At 45.5% G+C, this 15,290-nt stretch overlaps 1 protein-coding gene across 2 annotated transcripts in view; it reads right to left on the bottom strand.

Annotated features, from left to right (window-relative positions):
- Nucleotides 1–8,455: 8,455 nt before the first annotated feature.
- Nucleotides 8,456–15,290, bottom strand: part of ATPAF1 (ATP synthase mitochondrial F1 complex assembly factor 1) — a 30,481-nt gene continuing 23,646 nt past the window's right edge. For both annotated transcript variants that reach the window (XM_055341566.1, XM_055341567.1), the window contains one exon: nt 8,456–11,293. In XM_055341566.1, the coding sequence (XP_055197541.1) occupies nt 11,099–11,293 (195 nt within the window). In that variant the 3' untranslated portion in view covers nt 8,456–11,098. The remainder of the gene's footprint in view (nt 11,294–15,290) is intronic.

Genomic DNA, 15,290 nt, shown 5'->3' with positions numbered 1-15,290 from the left:
TTTTTTTTCAAAATTATGTTTTTAATAAAGTTTTAAAAAATATTTTATTTATTTATTCATGAAAGACACAGAGAGAGAGATGCAGAGACACAGACAGAGGGAGAAGCAGGCTCCAAGCAGGAAGCCCGATGTGGGACTCAATCCCAAGACTCCAGGATCACACCCTGGGCCAAAAGCATGCGCCAAACTGCTGAGCCATCCAGGGATCCCCAAGTTTTTTTTTAATTTATTTATTTATTCATGGGAGACACAGTGAGAGAGGCAAAGACATAAGCAGAGAGAAGCAGGTTCCTTGCAGGAAGCCCGATGTGGGACGGGAGCCCTATGCAAGACTCTATCCGGATCCTGGGATCATGCCCTAAACCAAAGGCAGACACTCAACTGCTAACCACCCAGCATCCCTCAGTCCAAAATTATTAAAAATAAGTTTTTAAAAAAACTGACCAAAAGACTTATCTGTTACAAGGTACAGATCTTCTCTAGATCCTGATTTGAACAAATAAACTCTCATAGAGATTTTGTTTCAGTATCTCGGGAGGGTAGGGGTGTCCATGAATCTGCTGCTTAGCAAGCTCACCGGTGACGTTTATTCTGAAGACTGAGGTCTGAAAATATCTGAAAATACCCGTGATAGACTGAATGCTGATACGCCTCCCCTGCACATTCATATGTTGAAACCTAATCCCCAGTGTCATGGTGTTTGGAGGTGGGGCCTTTGGGAGGCGAAGAGGTCTTGAGGATGGAACCCTCAGGAATGAGACTAGTGCCCTTACGAAAGAGACCCCACAGAACACCCTCGCCTCTTCTACCAGATGCGGACACAGCAAAGAGCTGGCTGTCTAGGTAGCGGAAGCAGGTGCTCACCAGATGCTGAAACCGTGGATGCCTTGGCTTTGGACTGCCGAGCCTTCAGAACTGGGAAAAATAAATGTCTGCTGTTTTTAAGCCGCCCAGTCTGTGGCATTCCGTTACAGCAGCCCAAGCAGCCCAAGGCAACCTTCCTGTTCCGGGCTTACCTGTGGCGCAGGGTAAAGCTGGAGGGCCTCTCAGAGGGCGGGCGATGCCTTCTAGTCACAACAGTAGTAAATTAGCGTAGCTTTAACATGTTATGGAGACACTACGCCTGTCTCGTTCATTTGTTCATTTATTCCTTCATTCTGAGTATTTACTGAGGGTTCGCCAGTTGGCAGGCACAGTATGTGGCCCCCATGCAGACCTTGGCCTTGCTTTGTGGGTGATGACAAAAGCCTCGGTCTTCTGCAGATCTTGTGCAGGCCCAGGGCAGATGGGTGGCCCAGGTGGCCCATTTCGCAGCTCATAAAACTGAGGCTGCCCTGTAGCACCTGGTTGACTCAGTTGATAGAGCGCAAGACCCTTGAGCTCAGGGTGGTGACTTTAAGCCCTACTCAGGCAAAGAGCTTATTTTTTAGAATTTATTCATTTATTTATGGAGCTTACTTTCTTTCTTTTTTAAAGATTTTATTTATTTATTCACGAGGAATGCAGAGAGGAGAGAGAGAGAGAGGCAGAGACACAGGCAGAGGGAGAAGCAGGCTCCAGGTAGGGAGCCTCATGTGGGACTCGATCCCGGGTCTCCAGGATCACACCCTGGGCTGAAGGTGGCACTAAACCGCTGAGCCACCGGGGCTGCCCTGGAGCTTACTTGAAACCAAACCAAACCAAACCAAACCAAAAAACCTAAGGCTACAGAAGATCTTCACAACCAACCAGTCACAAAAGGGTTGGCTCTTGAAGGGGAAGGGCCCAGTAACTATCTCAGTTTAACTTCCTCAGAGTAAATGGGTAAAATGAGGCACGGGGAGTGAAAAGGATGGGCCCAAAGATAAAGAAGGACAATAAAAGCCCTTCAGTGAACCTTTTATACACCTGTGCTTGAGATGCATTTTCTCCTTCCTTCCTCTCTTTGACCCTGGGAGGGAGGGAGGTTTATCTTTCCAGAACTGTTAAACTGTCCTTCCCTCTAGAGGGAGGGATGCAGGGGTGGGCAAGAGAACAAGCAGGTACACTAAGGGGGAAAGAAGGCACTGGATGTGTGCAATTAGGATGACCCCCCCAAGTCTGCCCTACAGTTCCCTCCGGGGGGAAGCCCTAGGTCCCATCTTGGCTTCGCTCCCCGGGAGCAAGGAAGCTTGCATCCCCGCCCCGCCCAGCCAGAAAGCAGGGTCCAGGCGCTAACCCCCCCGCACCGCGGAGCCTGAATTCCACAGCCAGCAGGGCTCGTGACTTCCCGCATTTGTTTTCCGTCTCCTCGGGGCGGGGTGGGGGGCCGTGCCGGGTTTAGGGCTTTTTCAAAAAGCAGCTGGAGGAGCGCAGCTTTGCCAAAGGCGGAGAGAAATGAGGGCGCGCTCTCTGCTTCCAGGGAGCCTTCTTCCTACCCCAGCCGCCGGGACGCAGCCTCCTCACGGGGGAGCTCTTGGCACAGTCCTTCGCGCCTGCAGACCGGCTTCCCGGTGACAGGAAACCCTAAAAAGCCGGCTCTTACTTATTTTACCTCCTCCCCTGGAACCCCGTAGCAACAACTGACAGTTGTAAGGAACTTTCTGGTTTACAAAGTGATTTCCCCTCTCTGGTCACTTTTTGAGTCCTGCAACAACCTCAAATACTAGCTCCAGAAGGTGAAAGGACTTGGCCAAGAGGCAGAGCCTGAAAAAACCCAGCAGAGCCAGGACTCACACTCAGGCCTCCTAACTCCAATCACCGGTCTGCCGCTGGCCCACACTGGGCACTTAGCAGATGCGCTGTTGAGGAGCTATCTCATACCACCGACGGGTAAATCAGGGAAGCAGAACAAATCGGCTTGCAAGGCGGCTAGACACTTTCTAAAAATGGCCTCCTGGGAAAGTAGATGAAAACACAGGCATGTGTACTTGGATCCATGTTAAAGCAATTAATAGCATTAAGTTCATCCACCATCCTCAGTAACCTTGGCACCGCCTTAGATTCCCTGTTCACTCTTGATAGCCTTGCAGACTCTGGTGGTGCAGGTCATATTCCATACATCCTACACAAAGCACCCAAGAGAGAAAGTCGTTAGGGTGAGCTGCAGGTAGAAAAGGAGAAAGACACAACAAGGAGACCAAACACAGAGAAGGGGGTCAGGAACAGACAGGCCCATCTGAGGGTCACTTGGTTCCTAGAGTGGAGGGTCTCTGCCTTGGGAAGAAGGTGCGTGGTGGACCACCAGTGAGATACCCAGAGCTTCCCTAACCTTGACAGCAATCCCCTGTCCACAGGGGCGCCCAGAGGAAACAGTGCAGGCTGCTGGCCTGAGACAAACTGAGAAGTTCCAGCCAATCAATCCCAGCTCCAATGGGGTGTGAGTCTCCCAGCCGAGCTCCGTAGCTGAGTTCCCATCCATCCCCCTGCCTTCCCAGCTTCCATACATCATCCCCCTCTGCTCCCTCACCACAGGCAAGAGCAAATATGTATAGGATGGATGGAGAGCTTCAGCCGGCACGGGCAACACACAATTCTCTGTGCAGCTGCAGGGGCCAGGCACAGATAATCCAGCATTTGGCTCCGGGGCTCATGAGCTGGGGAATTCTCAGCTCTCTGCAATCAGACAGGGAAGCCATCTGGATTCCCAGAGTCTGGGAAGACCTCTACTTTCCTCTCTTATCCTCCAAAGTCCTTACCTGGGACATGCTGGAAATAGCTATCTCATCCCAGAAATCTTTCCTGAAGGCAGACAATAAGCCAGCCATTGTTTTTCAGATATTTTACAGTGGGGCTCCCCAGAACCAAAGTGCAGAGAAAATTCACAACAAAGAGATAGAAAGAATGTTGCTACTGACATGCTGTGTGACACTGGGAAAATTATTTCGCCTGGTTTAGAGCCTTCTTCTTCAGGTATAAATAAAATTATTAATTCACTGTAGAAGTCCCCAAACCAGAGACTTTTTTTTTTTTAAATAAATAGTATCCCAGGCCTCACTCCAGACCAAAATAATCCATATTTTTGTGATGGGGCCTAAGGATCAACATCTGTAATGAGTTCCTTAGGTGTTTTTGATGCTCGGCCAGGTGGGAATGATAGGCTTTGGTCTCTTTAACCTGTAAACTGTTTTATCTAGTGAACTAAGAAAGCAGAGATCTGTAATCTGGAGGTAGGATGCTGAGTGAAGTAAGTTGGAGAAGGGCAATCATCATATGGTTTCACTCATACAGGGAATATAAGAAATAGTGAAAGAGACTATGTAAGAGAAAGGAGGGGAACTGAGTGGGAAAAATTAGAGAGAGAGACAAACCATGAGAGACTCCTAACTCTGGGAAACAGAGTTGTGGGAGGGGGGTGCCTGGGTGCCTTAGTAGTTTAGCGCCTGCCTTTGGCCCAGGGAGTGATCCCGGTGTCCTGGGATCGAGTCCCACATTGAGCTCCCTGCATAGAGCCTGCTTCTCCCTCTGCCTGCCTGTGTTTGGCCTCTCTGTGTCTCTCATGAATAAATAAAATCTGAAAAAAAAAAAAAAAAAGAGTCGCGGAATTTGGGGATCTCAAGGCTGGATTCACAAACCAGCAGGTGGGGAGCAAGGAGGGGAAGGCTGGGTAAGCCCAGACCAGAGCATTCAGGTTAGAATGAGCACTATTAATCTCTCCTGATCACCAGCTGGCTGGACCCAGTGCCCATACCTAGGACAGGGTCAGAAACCAGGTGACACTTAGGAGTTTCGGGCCAAGGTGCAAGGCCTGCCTGATTATTTGTGGATGGCTTATCTGAGACCAAGTTCCTCCAGATTTTAATTTGTTTTTATTGAAGTTCGATTTGCTAACATATAGTATAACACCCAGTGTTCATCCCATCCAGCGCCTTCCTCAGTGCCTGTCACCCAGTCACCCAACCCCCCACCCTTGATTGACTCTGCTGCAAAGATCACAAGGCAACTTGAGAGCTGCTGTTGTATGCCCGCAGGAGAGGCTATGGGGTGGAACAGCGAACACTTTCTGGGAGGCTCCAGCTGTGGTGGACAGAACGAAGCCCAGAGAGATGAGGAGTGCCGGGTGGCTAGGTCTCAGTGCCGGGTGGGGGAGAACGTGTTATCACTCAGAGCTGTCTCAGGAGGGCTCAGGTCAGCCAGCAGGGTGGACAGCTCCCAGGCTCTGGGAGTTTTCCAATAGTTGCCCAGTTGGTCAGGGGATGCTGTAGAGAAGGCTGCTGTCATGGCAGGAGGTTAAACCAGACCCGTTTTTTCAGTCTTTCTTGGAAACTGTTTCTTCAAATGACAGTTAGGGGAAGCCCAGTAAATAACATACTGTTTCTCTGGTTGAGTTGGGGTAAGGACCAGGCTCCCAGGATCCCCACCTCTAAGAACTGTTGGCATTTCCTGAAGCACAGTTGAAAACTAGCGACTGGACAGTCTCCAAGGTCTTTTGTAATGTTAAGATTTGGTAAGCTAGGACAGGAGCTCGAACATGCTGGAATAATAATTGTCCTGCTCCAAACTTTTGGACATTGTCTCTGTTTTTCCTGCTTACATATCCCGAACCTGGTTGCCTCCTCTGATGGCCCCATGGTTTTGTTTTCTACATGCAGCCTCCCAGCTGCGGAGCAAGAAAAATGCCCACTGCCCAGGCTGGGACATAATCACAGCGCGTTTTGGTGGCGCTGGATCTCATTATGCAAGGGATGTTTATAGACACAGGTGGTCTGAGTTGAGCATTCATCCAGGAGGAATTTAACATTTGCTGGGTATCTTATCTCTCTCTGTGTAGGCTTCATGCTGGACCCTGGGAAGATAAAGTCCATTAAGATATGATCTCTGTCTCCAAAAAGTGTCCAGTCTATGGGAGAGGCAACCTTATAAAGGTGGAACACCAAATGCTGGGGAAGCACAGAGGAGCACATCCTGGGCAGTAGGGAGGTGGGTAGATGTCAAGGAAGGGTCTGGATGCTTCAGTGAAGATTTGAAAGACATGTAAGAATTAACTTGATGAAGGGAAAGCAGGCATTCAAGGTAGGCAAAAGTATCCCTGAAGACCAGAACAGAGGTAAGAAGAGCACAGTGTATTCAGGGAACTGCTGGTCATCCAGAATGACTGGAGCTAACGGAGTGGGTGGGGGCCTAGCACGAGAGGAGCCTGGAAAAGTTGACCAGATCCTGAAGTTCCTTGTCCTGTGAGCTGATCCAAGGGAACTTGCTTCTGAATGCTCAGGGGAGCCTGGGAGCATTCACAATGGTCCAAACCAATTTTTCTTGAAGCCCTTCTAGTTTCCTGAGGTCTGGAGGGCTAAGAGGTAGTCCTATGAATGTGAGAGATGAGCCTGCTCATTGGAGGTTACAAATGACACCATTAAATCTGGAGCGTGGACAGTCGCCTTCTATTCCTGGCTTGGCTCCTAATGCAGGCAGCGACCTTTAAGTCATCTCTTTCCTTTTTGTGTACCAAGTCTCTCCTTCAGCAGAAAGGGATAAAGAATGCTGCCACCAACCTGCCACATTAGGAGAACTGCCAAGACCAAAGTGCTCCATGCAGCACAAAACACAAAACAAGTTCTCCTTAGTTAGAACACGATGCCTTTTGAAATAAAGTTTGGAGGAATCAGAAATGTCTAACGCATGCATTTTGTTCTTGATTTGACAGCAGGAAAATTGGCACACCTGTGTCTCAGAGCAAGGGCTGATTCAGGGGCCACTGATGACTTCTCAGGGCCTAAGCAGGAGGCCAGAGCTAGGGTTAGGGGTAGCTGCGAGGCTGCCATCTGCTCTGAGCTGGAAGATGAGGACAGGGTTGGCACATGGAGAGCAGCCATGCATCTCACCAACCAGCAGGTTCCTGTTGACCTCACAGGCCTGTGAGGACTGAAATAATCCACATGAAGGGCTTCCACAGCGCCTGGCACACAGTGAGCTTCTAGTAATCAATGCTAGTGTTTACTGCAAATCTGTTATATACTGTGAGGCCAGCTCTGAACTCACCAGGCCTCTCTGCATGGAGCACAAATTCTTTGAGACTTTGATATTATCTACCTGTATTTGTTTTTTTTTTTTTTTTTTAAAGATTTTATTTATTTATTCATCAGAGACACACACAGAGGCAGAGACACAGGCAGAGGGGAGGCAGGCTCCATGCAGGGAGCCCGATGTGGGACTCGATCCCAGACTCCAGTCACGCTCTGAGCCAAAGGCAGACGCTCAACCTCTGAGCCACCCAGGCATCCCTGTATTTGTTTTTAAAACCATACGTGGGCCCCCCCAGTGACTCAGCGGTTTAGCGCCGCCTTCAGTCCAGGGTGTGATCCTGGAGACCCGGGATCGAGTCCCAGGTCGGGCTCCCTGCATGGAGTCTGCTTCTCCCTTTGCCCTTTGTCTCTGCCTCTCTCTCAATGTATCTCTCATAAATAAATAAATAAAATATTTAAAAATAAATACATAATTATCCTGTTAAAAAAAAAAACATATGCACTTCATGGAAGGGGGCGGGTGCAATGGTCTGGCAAGAATGTGCCTCCCCAAAATACCCGGCAGCGCTCCTGAGCCCTCCTTGGCCATCTTCTGAGATGGCACTGGTCAGTGTGCCTTACACTATAATTATTCACATCAATGTTTTGCTGGCTGAGCTGTGAGCTTCTGGAGGGCAAGGAATAAACCTTTAAATCTGTACCTGGAAACGTGTGTTCAGCTGGCCCTGCTTCAAAGGCCTCAGCACTCGCAGTTCGCTCTACCTGGCACTTTTCCTCATGTATCATCTCGCCTCTGCAGAGATGGCTCTCCTGACCACTAAGTTATTGTCTCCACCCCACATTCTAGCACACTATTTTATTTTCATGGCTCTGTAGTACTTCAAACAATCTTACTGGCTTATTCATTTGTTTTCTCCACAAGGACATAACCTCCATGAAAACAGGGGCCTTATTTGTCCTATTCATTGCTGTATTCCCGTTTCCTACAACTGTGCTTGGGATAAAATAGGCGCTCAACAAATATGAATGACTGCTAAATTAATGCTAAACCAAATGGCTGGGGGTGGGCATTTATACCTCTTCTCCAAGACTGAACTAAAGGTCGATATTACAGAGAGTGCAAAAATACCCAAAACATGAAGTTCCCACTTCCAAACTGTTTGAGGAAAGAAGCAGCAGCATAAACATCCTGAGAACAAGACAAGGTAAACTATGACCAGGTGCTAGATGTGAGGTCTGAGGGAAGAGACACATAAGCAGTGGCCAGAACAGACCTTGAGAGCAGGGATCATCTTCCTCATCTTGCTGTGTCAGCACCTAACGTGGGGGGTTGGAGTAAGTGCTTTGTGAGTGACTGCTGACTTGCCCTGAGCCGACAGCCTGCCAAGGTCATGCCAGTGGACTGGAGAGATACAAGATTGTGTATAGCTGGCATTTTGGTTTGCAAATATTACGACTTAGTAAGCTCTAATCTACGCATGTTGAGAGATTCTCTTAAATTCAGAGTATTTAAATATAGGTACATATACAAGATAACGTTTTGGCTAAAATCCATGTCATTTATTTATTCAACAAACAACTGAGTATCTTCTATGTCCAGGCCATTTCCTTGGCCCTGGGAATGAAGATAAACCCTGTCCCTCAAGGAGCTCACAGTCTAGTGGGGAAAGAAGATACATACATACATAATTATACTGTAAAGGGAGACCACTAAGGGAGGCAAGAGCAATGGAATCAATCCTAAGGTTATTTGTCCATAGGAAAGAATGATCTAATGGTTTTTTTTTCCTTCAAGAACAGATCAGGCAATGGTTCGCAAAGTGTGACTAGTGATTGACCCATGTTCAGATCATCTGGAACACATATTAAATGCAAATTCCCAGGACCACCGGAAAAGATTATGATCCAGCAGGTTTGGAGACCTGAGAATCTGCATTTTTAAAGTGCTCTATAAGTAATTCTACAGCAACTTAGTTTGAGAACTTGTGAGATAAAGTCTGCTCTTTAGACAGGAATGAAGAATGATCTGTATGTCCGAAATGCTAATTTGTGTTGGTCTTTAATGAGAGGAGGGGGAATTAGAAAAGAGGAAGGGTGTTGACATTTATTAATTAAGCTCTACCATAGTCTATGTATAAGCCTATTTAATTCTCACAATAATCCTATGAGGTAGCTATTATTATTATTATTATTATCCACATTTTACAGATGGAGGGGAGAAACAGAATCAGAGGGTTTAAGTAACTTGTTCAACATCATAGTTAATGAATCTCAACAGTGACATCTGAATCTAGATTCATTTAACTCTAAAGCTTGTCTACTTTCTATAACACCATGTTGCACCAGGGTACAAATTTACTGATTATTACAATTTTCTTTCAGTTCTCTGTGAAATTGCACCAGGTAAATATAAAGAACATCCAGATGGCATTTTGATCATGTCCAATGTAACTGTCCATGTGTACATCCCTCTCTGGCAAGTGGGGATTTAGGGCAAAGCTGGGAGGAAGGAGAGGCCAATTCTTATTTCTTCTCCCATCATCTTCTCACCCTCTGGTGGAGGTATTATAAAAATGTACTATGACCAAGAACTGGGTCCATCTGGAGAGAAAAGCAAAAATAAGCGTATACCCATGAAAGCAACTCCACCTGATGTCAAAGATTCCTGGGACTCAAAACATCCAGACCTAAGTTTCTTTAAAAAGGACCTGTCAGAACCAGAGGCAGGTCCAGAATTTTCATTAGGAAACAGTCCAACCTTTAAAGAAACTGTGAAAGGCTAGCAGCAATTCCAGGTTAAACACTATCTCATTCTACACACAGACTCAGAAGTACAACAAAATAGACACAGCCCAGAAAGTAATGAGAGGTCCAATCCCATTTAAAGAGCTTGGGGACAGGCCCAACCTATAAATAATCTTCCATAATAAAGAAAATACACAAACACACAAACTGCAACTACTGGTTACCTTCCCACTTACCAATTCAGTGCCAACACAAGCAGACCTTGGGCAGAAGCAGCAAAGTGGAGCACATCAGATCAAGAAAAGGAAAGGCATAGAAATGGGGGTTGACAAAAATACTGGGGGGCTCCAGGGACCTCAGATTCAGAAGGCTAGTTGTAACCACTGCCCTTTTCTATCACTGAACTTGGAACCACAGCAGTGACACTACAAACCAAAAGTGAGTTTTCAGCAATGAAGAACTAACTCTTTTCTTATTTTCGGCATTTTAACCAATTGCTGAGTCCAAAGATGAGTTCTAATCAGTTCACTGATGTGCACTGGCACTAAGGGCAGCACATAGGTTAGATTTCACTGTTTAGTGTAAAAAGACCATAAGCCAGACTTTATTTTAATTTCTACATTTTTCCCACACCCAATCTGAGAACATTTGCTTCTACCTACTTTTTCACATAATACTGGCATGGCTTAGAGTTGTTTAAAACAAATGAAATAAAACCAAACATGCAAATTGGGATGGATCCTCTCCTTAAAAAAGTTGTGATTCATTTACATTGCACTGATCCACCTCCTCCAAATACATAGCTTCTAATAGGCAGAGTTAGAGGGTGAGGCATAATGAACTATGGTTTAAAAGTATGCAGGCACTGTACTTGCATGTTTAACTATACCTGAAATCTACTGACCTTCCAAGCCAGACTCTGGGGACATCTAGAGGAAGTCTCAATTCCGATGGCAATATCTGGCTGACCTAGAGTCTAAACAGGGTATTTTGGCCAGCCAAGAGGCAAACAGGAAGAGTATGCAAAGCCCACATCTAATTACAGCAGGCCTTCAAGCTTACTATCCTTTCACAAGTTTATAAATACGAGGAACTGAACATTTGGGAGCTGTGTGGTCAAAAGGATACATAGCACTACTACACTGTGTAAAGTCAAGTCGCCATCCTGTGGATCCTTAGCTCTCTGGTTATGGCCTCAAACACTTAAAAAGGAAAGCTTAAGTATGCTGGGAGATAATTATCAGAATGTTTGGGTACCTTCACTCCTGAATATCAAGTAATAGGCTCACCTTCATGATTACTTCTTGTAAGCACACAGGGCAACCCATCAGAGACTGCTCCTTATAGCTGCTAAGCTCCCCAAAGTTCAAGGGGGCGGGTGGGCTTTAGAAAGCTATCCAGGGCTAAGCAGACTCTGTAAGCCAACCCTTACAGCTCTAAGTCTTATCCTGGTTCTGGGCACATTTCAGTTCTGCTCCAAGTCCACTTTGCTCCAATTCAGCGATGACCGACATATATTTGAATTCATTCGGTCTGAAGTTAAAAGTCTCCACTAAGCCGTAGGTTTCCTTCCGATCAGTGGCATAGAAGAGCTGAACTTGGTTGGCAATGCACTGTGCCTCAGCAACATTCTGTAAGGAAAAAAAATAGGTCATTCCCTGTGCAGGGCCATAAAGCTCTGGGTCGGAGTCCTGTGGTAAGTGGAGGGGCCTTACCCAGGAGTCACTGCTTCCAGAAGCTCCTCTGACTCCCTGACATCCAAGTCCTGGGCACCTTACCAAATGCACTCAAATTACCCCATGCTGACCTCTACCATAGTGTGTATCATACTATATTGTATCTGTCCTTTTCTTTCTCTTTTGCCTTTTTGTCTGTCCTCCCTAGGATAAATTCCTCCAAGTATGTGCTTGCTTTACATCCCTGCACATGGTCACATCTAGTCAATGTCTGCTGAATAAAGGAACACATATGTCTGAAATTTCTCTCTTCATTTAGTTTCTTAATAACTGGTAAGTATATGTTCAAGGAGAGGGGGAGGGAGAGCAATAGGTACTCAGCTTCTAGAAGCAGTTTGTGAGTCAGTAATAAGCTCTTGACTAACCAGACATACTCTTGAATAAAACCTGTTCCTGATACTACCTCAGGCAGAAAACTAGTGCTAAAGCCAGCTCTGTAGTTCTACAATTTGCCCATAAAGTCTGTGAAACTTCTCTCTTTCTTTGAGGAAAGCTAGTTTCCTTTTCCTTGAATGTAAGCTGTACTTACTTCCTTCTTCCAGATGGACCATGGTGAAATGACGGGAGGATGACTTTTGCTACTAAGTCACAAAAGACACTGTAGCTTGTATTTTGCTATCTCTCTTGAATTACTTGCTCTGGGGAAAGTCAGCTGCCAAAGTTATGAGGACATTCAAGAAGACCTACAAAGAAGCTGATGTGGCAAGGAAATGAAGCTTCCTGCCAATAGCCATGAGAGTAGGGTTGGAAGTGGATCCATGAGCCCAATCAACCTTCTTCAGAGGACTATGGCTTAAGCCAATGTCTTTTTTTATTTTTAAAGATTTTATGTATTTATTCATGAGAGACAGAGAGAGAGAGAGAGAGAGAGAGAGAGAGAGAGAGGCAGAGACACAGGCAGAGGGAGAAGCAGGCTCCATGCAGGGAGCCTGACATGGGACTCAATCCTGGGTCTCCAGGATCAGGCCCTGAGCTGAAGGCGGCGCTAAACCGCTGAGCCACCCGGGCTGCCCTTGAGCCAACATCTTGGCAGCAACTTCATGAGAGACTCTACACCAGAGCCACCCAGCTATGCTGCTCTCGAATTCCTGACCCACATAAACTGGGAGGTAATGTGTTTTTTTGTTTTAAGCCACTAAGTTTAGGAGTAATTTGCTATGCAGCTACTTCTAACTACTCTACCAGCGAAACTCCAGGAAATAGAAGGGTCCACCTTCTCTAAATCTCAGTGACAGAGAAATGGTGCACTCTGTGTAACAGAGGGGTGTCTCAAAACCTTACAAAAGAATGTCCTCAAGTTACTATGACTTTTGCTTCCTATACATTTCACTAGTCCTAGCTGGTCAGAGGCACTTGTTCATTATCACTGTGTTCATATGGCCAAAACCCAACCCCAAAAGATACTGGAAAATTCCCACTAAAACTATCAAAAGTATGCTATGTCTAGCCATAGAATGATGAAAACAGATTTATAAATATCATTGGCTGCTTTACTTCCACTATCTCCCAGAGCGCTTTCAGGTCATTTCTTACAGGCAGAGACTCATCTCTGAAACTGGATTTTCAATCAAAAGCCTTTTCCCAAAATGCTGGCTATTTCAAATTAATAGAATTTTAGACCTAGAAGGGGCCTCAGAGATCACCCAGTCTTCATTTAATAGGCCAGGAAACCAAAGGAGATGAGGTTCAGGGCTGGGCCCAAAGTCATATGGCTAGCAAGTGGCAGACCTATGGATTCCTAGACTGGTACTCTCTCTACTTCATCTTGATACTCCTTCTGGTGGGGCAAAATAATTAAGATTGATCAAGGGCAATAACTCTATCAATTTTACCTTTCCTATACTCTAACATGGCTCAAGAGCAAGTGTACTGCCGTCATTGGAGCAGATACCACTGCTTGCTGGGCCCATGAACTGTAGGGGCCTCTGACAATCAACTTTAATTTGAGGCTCCAGGATAGTGGAGGTAGGGGTAGTTTCAGCTGTATTCATTCTAGAACAGTGCTGTTCAAACTGCAGAGTTCTAGGGGGCTCTGTGGAGGTGCTTCAGGTCCCTCAGCACTGTTTCAGCTGTTATAGCAGAGGATTCACATAATAAGATCTTATTTGGGGGTGCCCAGGTGGCTCAGTTGATTGTTTCTCTTGATTTGGGCTCAAGTCATGATCTCAGGGTTATGAGACTGAGCCCCATATGAGCACACTCTTTTCCTCTTCTGAGATTCTTTCCCTCCCTCCCTCCCTCTACCTCCCCACTCTGATGTTCTCTTTCTCTCAAATAAATAAATTTTTTTAAAAAGGTATTTTATTTGGATAAAGGGTTCTGACCACTAGTTTAAAGACCACTAGTATAGTGGGTAGGGAGACATGTGTATTTGTCTCTCATAGAGGGTTATGTTAAGCCCCCTTCCCCCAACTTAGTTCTCAACATGAAGCAGTAGTTTCCACCCTTTCTAGGACCTGAGAAGATGAATATATTAATTCCTATGCTGCTCAGTAAGGAGGTATACTAACAACCCTGATTCCTCCCTTTTTTTTCAATCTTCATAAATCACTATCACCTTACCAAGTCCTGCCCATTTTACTCCCTGTATATTTCTGGGGTCATTCTCTATCGTTCTTACTACTCTACTTCAGGTCTCCACTCTCTCTTGCTCACACTATTGCAAATGTCTTCTATTTTTTTTTAAAGATTTTATTTATTTATTCATGAGAGACATGGGGAGAGGGGGAGAGAGAGAGAGAGACAGAGACACAGAGACACAGGCAGAGGGAGAAGCAGGCTCTATTCAGGGAGCCTGACGTGGGACTCGATCCTGGGTCTCCAGGATCAGGCCCTGGGCTGAAGGCAGCACTAAACCTCTGAGCCACCTGGGCTGACCTGCAAATGTCTTCTAAATGTTCACACTTACCAGGCTAAAACTAAAAAGCATTTAGGAAGCAAACAATTAAGGTTAATGGCTTTGAAGTTCAACTCTTTCTAGGTCACTTCCTGTTCAAAACCCTTTCATGTCCTCAGGATAAAGCCAAACCTCTAGACATAACCCACCAAACCACCTTTTTAATACATTAGTGAAACAAAACTGTTTAGAATATCTCAAGTCATTTTATGTCTCTTAACATGTACTTCTGCTATTCCCTCTGTCTGGAACATTCTTCTTCCCCTCCCTTTCTTTATCCGGCTAAACTCCTGCTCGTCTTTGAGATTCAGCCCAGGTGTCATCTTTACAATCTCTCTTCTTCCTCTTTATGGGGTAGGGACACCTCCTGCAAGAGCATCCTAGCACCCTATCTGAGCACTGACTGCATTCCAATGAAATCATCTACTGACACAGAGGTGGAACCACATAAGGTTTTCAAATATTCTCCTAAATTTCAGCATTAAAGTTATTAGTTCAGAAGAAACCTCTAGTTTCTATATATTTCTATTCATTTGCTTTAGTGTATTTGGAAGTACTATGCCAAAGTATAAATTCATGCATGAGTAGCAAGGGATCATATATTAATTACATTTCTACGTTTCCCATCTCTGAATCATGTACCCCTGCAATAAATTCTAACATATCTAGTTAGAATTTATTCTAAGAATGAAGAAACTCACAGTCAAATTAATTTTTATAAGGCAAATGTATGTTGTTTGGTATGTTGTCTGATATTATAAGGCCAGGAAGCAAATTTTCACATTGATGAGGCCTGTGCAGCAGATTGAGACCACTAGAGTAAGGTGGTAAAAATGCCAGAGCAGAAGGGCCTTCTGTGACCTCCAGAGTCCACTTTCATTACAGTTAGATGCTGGGTTTCGCTGAAGATCAGAAAATAAAGTTTCTGTGTTATGCCCTCCTTCCTCTGGGCCAATCCTAAACCTTGTCATTACTCGTAACTATATCCCTCCAAAT

This window comes from Nyctereutes procyonoides, unplaced genomic scaffold (genome assembly GCF_905146905.1).
Source record: "Nyctereutes procyonoides isolate TBG_1078 unplaced genomic scaffold, NYPRO_anot_genome, whole genome shotgun sequence".
In the NCBI taxonomy this organism is placed as follows: domain Eukaryota; kingdom Metazoa; phylum Chordata; class Mammalia; order Carnivora; family Canidae; genus Nyctereutes; species Nyctereutes procyonoides.
The sequence above is the reverse complement of the archived record's forward strand: the minus strand, read 5'-3'. Positions and strand labels throughout refer to the sequence as shown.